General features: G+C 35.4%; 1 protein-coding gene across 1 annotated transcript; it reads right to left on the reverse strand.

Annotated features, from left to right (window-relative positions):
* Positions 1 to 709: 709 nt before the first annotated feature.
* Positions 710 to 3,114, reverse strand: LOC113360796 (receptor-like protein 7). Its single transcript, XM_026604258.1, has 2 exons — positions 1,778 to 3,114; positions 710 to 1,694 (listed from the first exon to the last, which is right to left on the reverse strand). Exons 1-2 carry the CDS (start codon positions 3,112 to 3,114, stop codon positions 710 to 712), a joined length of 2,322 nt encoding a protein of 773 aa, XP_026460043.1.
* Positions 3,115 to 5,178: the final 2,064 nt, after the last annotated feature.

Here is a 5,178-nt window from a genome sequence, read left to right on the forward strand (position 1 = left end):
CCGACTAGTTTTTTGTATGATGAGAATTCTTTCGAATTTGAATAAAATTGAAGAAAAACTTTGGACTTGGAGGATGGCCGAATAAATAACCATTTTTCTGAAAAAACCAATAGTGAATGAAACTTAAAATTCATCGTAAATATTAATGTATTAATCAGCGGTATACATCTTTTATTTTATGGGTTCGATTTGAAGTAAAAGACAACAACCACATATTTAGATGCAATTATAATTAAATCATCAATAATACAATTCGGATTTTCCTTCTTGTTAAATCAAACTTGCATCCATGCGATAATTAAGCCAAAATCTTATCTTATTCTCTATATAAAAATAGAGTTTTTTCGGGGACTCTCATTAACCGGAGCTCCTGGTTGATTGTGACCCTACCGTTGTTATTATTTTTAGAAATTTAAAATGTTTCAACCAATAGAATTTAAAAAGAATATTTCTTACCCCACAATATATTTTTTTGGCCAATCACATTCAAGAACTTTTTCTTACCTAAAACAACTAAATTTTATAAAATCTTACGCTATGCCAAAAATATATCAAAGAATCATATAAAAATATATTTAATTCTAACATTAAAATTCACAAAAATTGAAATAAAATCACATCGAAATATATATCGGTCATCATGATTTCATCGCAAAATTATCGGGATTTCATCGAAATATATATCGGGATTTGAAAGTGTGGCAGTTTGTTAAAAATCCCTATTATCATCTTCCTGGACTGTATCGGGAGCGTTGGTATCAGTTGTATTAGTAATCCGATCACCGTTGCATAGGTTCTGCGTTGGGAACCTACACAACAAACTGTTGTTGGTGTAAGCTGAACCATCGACGCTTAATGTATCAAAATGAGCTCCTCTTGGGATCCTACCACTCAAGTTATTGTAAGATAGGTTCAAATACCCAAGATGGTCTATAAAAGTCAACGGCTGTGGGATTTCTCCAGACAATTTGTTGAAACTCAAATCCAAGGACCCTAAACCAGTCATGTTTCCGATACTTTCAGTGATATTACCTGAGAAATGATTATAGGATAAATTAAGCATAGCAAGTCCTTTTAATAAACCAATCTCCTTTGAAATATTTCCATCAAGAATGTTACATGACAGATCTATTCCTGAACTGTAGATGTATAACTGCTCAAACTGTGTCATAATTCCTTTTACCACCATTTGCAATTGCAGATCAATACCAAAATCCTCCAGAGAATATGCATCAATAGTAGGCCTTCGTCTTAGATTCTTTAGCTTTCCCACCTTCTTAGAAACAGGGCCAGAGAGATTGTTTATAGACAAGTCTAATATTTGCAGATTATGCAAAAACCAAATCTCTTCAGGGATTGACCCATTGAACTTGTTTGACCTCAAAGAAAGGATTTGAAGTTCTTTAAGTGTACCGATGAAACTGGGTATTCTACCTTCAAGCCTGTTGCTCCCTAAGTTGAGAACTCTCAAAAGTGAAAGTTTTTCTACAAATCCTGGAAAAGACCCGGTAAAACCGTTGTCGTTCAGTTGAAGATAGATTAGAAATACTGCTTGTTCAAGCTTCTTTGGAATATTTCCTGAGAGATTGTTGCCGCCAAGGTTTAAAGATCTAAGAGCACCGCAGTACTTAATACTAGAAGGTATAACCCCGGAAAGATTGTTGCTGGAGAGATCAAGAGAGTATGGAATGACACTGTAGATAACAATTTCCCAACGTCGATTGAGATCAAGAGAGGTGCATTGCTTGATAAAGAAATGTATGCCACTGTAGATAACAATTTCCCAACGTCTATTGAGATGTCGCCACTGAAATTATTATGGGACAGATCAACAAAAGTAGCTCTTTCTGGTGGAAGAGGAAAAGGACCGTGAAAGTTGTTGTAAGACAAATTTAAGCTTGTCTCCCATTCCGATTTCATAAACTGAAAGTGCGGTAATGTCGTTTGGAGCTGGTTTTGCGAGAGATCCAAGTAACTGAGGTTTTTGAGATTAAAGAGACAAGAAGGGATAGCTCCTGATAGTTTTTTATTAGACAAGTCCAAGGTAGATAGTTGAGTTAAATCACAAATGAAAGCAGGGATAAGTCCTCTCAAGTTGCATGATCGTAGCCCCAACTTGTCTAGTTTAAACTTGGATACATGCTGCTGTTCATCTATTACAGCGGTTAGCCTATTTGGACTTAAGTGTAGGCTGTTTAGGTTTAATTCATTAATCAAAGAGATCACCGAAACATTTCCCTCAAGAGAGTTTCCATAAACATCAAAGCGGTTAAGGTTTCGGAGCTTGTTGACACAACTTGGTATAGTTCCCATAAAATTGTTATACGCTAAATCAAGTACTTGAAGAGTAGAAATTTCACATATTGATTCAGGGATGGGTCCTTGGAAATTATTATAGGATAAGGAAAGAAACTGCAGGTTTTTGAGATTGGAGAATGAACCTGGGAGGTAACCTGTGATGCTGTTGGCAGAAAGATCCAGATACCGCAAGCGAGAAAGATTGAAGATTGAAGAAGGAAGCTGTAGTAGTATTAAGCAACCAGAAGCGGTAAGACTCGTCAGAACAGGTGCATTTATAATTGAGCTTGGAAGTGATCCGTTTAATTTGGTTTCACTGATTGCAAGTGTTTGGAGTTCAGGTAGTTGATGTTCAAACAACAATGTAAGATTGACATTTAGATCAGGATTAGAAGTCACATCAAGTTCTTTAAGTTTAGGAAGATAGGGAAGATAACTAAGCGTACCTTCTAGCCCACAATGAGATAGGTTAAGTGTAGAAAGTGATGAAGTTAAATTAGCAGGCAGAATTGGAAATTGTAAGTTAAGGTTATTCTCACTCATTTGGAGAGACGTTAGACGGGTAAGATGAAAGAACTCATGCATGAGGAAAAGTGGACGTGAAATATTGCACCTAGAAAGTTCAAGATGCCGGAGATTGGAAAGAAATGATATAGATTTGACAAAATTCTTCTGTGTAGATGCAGCTTCATATAAATCAAAACCTCTTAACTTTAGTACCTTAAGATTGGTCAAGTCTCTTACCCAGTTTATGGAGGATGATGTTAGTAGGGACGCATAATCGCAAGAGATATCAAGGTATTGCAGAGAGGACATGTTTTCAAACTGCGTTGTAATGGAATCTAAGAAGTTTGGGCTGCCGAGATCAAGATGAGTGAGTTTCTTGAGGTTAGAAAACCCATGTGGGATCATGGAGTATTGAAAATCATTGAAGCTAAGATCGAGATGCTCGAGATGTGTAAGGTTGAATATGGAAGTAGATAACTTACCAGATAGTGAAGTGTTCCATGGATCTTGGTTCTGGCTAAATAATGATTCACCTTCTATGTTCCGGAGGTCGATTGAGATGACATGAGATGAATCACCTGAACATTGTATTCCATGCCAAGTGCAGCAGTTTTTATGACGCCCATCTATTTTCCATGAAGACAGCCGATTTGAAGGGTCTTCGAGAGAGGATTTAAAGGTCAAGAGCGCGATTCTGTCTTTATCCTGACAGCCGTTAGAGATTACTGAGAATCGAGTGATAAGTTTAGAAAATCAGTCTATGAATGTTTGGTACACTACTCCTCCAAATTACATTCTAGAAAATCTAGAAAAAGACCTTTGTTCTACGATTTAATGAAATGAATTTCTTTTCTTATCAAAAAAAAGAATCGAGTGATAAGTAGGAAAAGAAAAGTAACACTAAGAAGATGAAATGCTACTTGAACTTCTCCGGTCATGATCATGGTTGATATCTAATGCTGAACTAGACAACTACTTTATGATAAATAATTTATGTTTTTCTGCTGCTATATATAGGCGAATTAGCAAAACATCACTGCAATGATGGACAGGGCCGGCCCTGGCATTACTACTGCCCAAAGCGGATAAAAATAAGTTGCCCCTTTAAACGTTTGACTAAGTCAGGATATGTTGACCATCAACGAAATTCTGTCAGCAAGCTATTAGAGAAGATTGATTTCCATTTTATTGTTTTGAAGTTTCTTTGGGTTATAGTTACTTTGAACTTTGCCATTATTACCAAGGAATTAATTAATTATTACTACTAAAGAAAGTTAATCACCATTGCCAAATCTTATGGTCCATTTTCGACGGCCAAGAACCCTTAAAAGATCAATAATGGAGAGAGCAATTCTAAAATCGCATGCAAAATCGGAATAACTGATTGACTAATCCTTGTAGTTTCTTTTAATCAAGTTAAACCCCTCTACTTGTCATAAATCAGCTTCAGGACCTCCCCTCAACAACCATCTTTTATATTTACTGTTTGTCACCCCCTTTAATTAATTAAAGTTCATTTTGTTGCCCCTACTAATGATTAATCTTTTCAAATTGGGAAAATTAGGTCCAGGCCCCATCCATGGATAACCCATAATATGAGACCCTTAATTAAAAGAAGTTTAAATCTATGCCCCGAATTATTAAAAGACCTTGATACCCTTATGAATATTGTCAAACCCATAATTAAATAAAATTTAAATCTAGGCCCAAAATTATTAAATCTAGGCCCGAAATTATTAAAGTATAGTGCGAATGTGTAAACATAAGTTACATATGCATATGACATGTGTATCCAGAAGTTACACATCCTTATGGCATGTGTAATGCAAAGTTACACTTGTATATATATGCAAAAAATAGACATAAAATAGAGTACATAAAAAAAAATACATGTATTACTTTAATATTCATTTACAACAATTTTTTAGCATGTGTAACTAGAATTTACACATGCATCTGTCTAGTGTAATCGAGAGTTACACATGCATCTATCTAGTGTAATTGAGGGTAATATTAATAATCAACATCTGCAGATTGACACACCAATCCAAAACACCAATTGATCATCATATTCTTCTCTGTCATCTCAAGTCTTACGCAATCATACCTCCTAACTCATCTGCTCAGAGAGGGTAACCTGTAAAAAGATGGATAAATCAATATTTATGCATGGAAAGACTGACTGGTATTCCAGTATCAGACCAGAACATAAAAAAATATGAATGCATGACATAAGATATACAAATCTTAAGTTTTACACATATAATTACCACATGTAACCAGCAGTTACACATTCAATTGGCATGCCAATTGGCATGTGTAACTAGCAGTTACACGATTTCCGAATTTTGACATTTTTGCAGCCTAGTTAGA

The sequence above is a fragment of the Papaver somniferum genome, chromosome 3 (assembly GCF_003573695.1).
Source record: "Papaver somniferum cultivar HN1 chromosome 3, ASM357369v1, whole genome shotgun sequence".
Taxonomy (NCBI): Eukaryota; Viridiplantae; Streptophyta; class Magnoliopsida; order Ranunculales; family Papaveraceae; genus Papaver; species Papaver somniferum.

What these genes read in the sequence shown, in the direction of transcription:
- LOC113360796 (XM_026604258.1), bottom strand. Translation starts at nt 3,114, where the DNA reads ATGTCCTCTCTGCAATACCTTGATATCTCTTGCGATTATGCGTCCCTA. An exon ending in TCAATAGACGTTGGGAAATT is followed by an intron (nt 1,695 to 1,777) that starts GTTATCTACAGT and finishes TGTTATCTACAG; the next exon opens with TGTCATTCCATACTCTCTTG.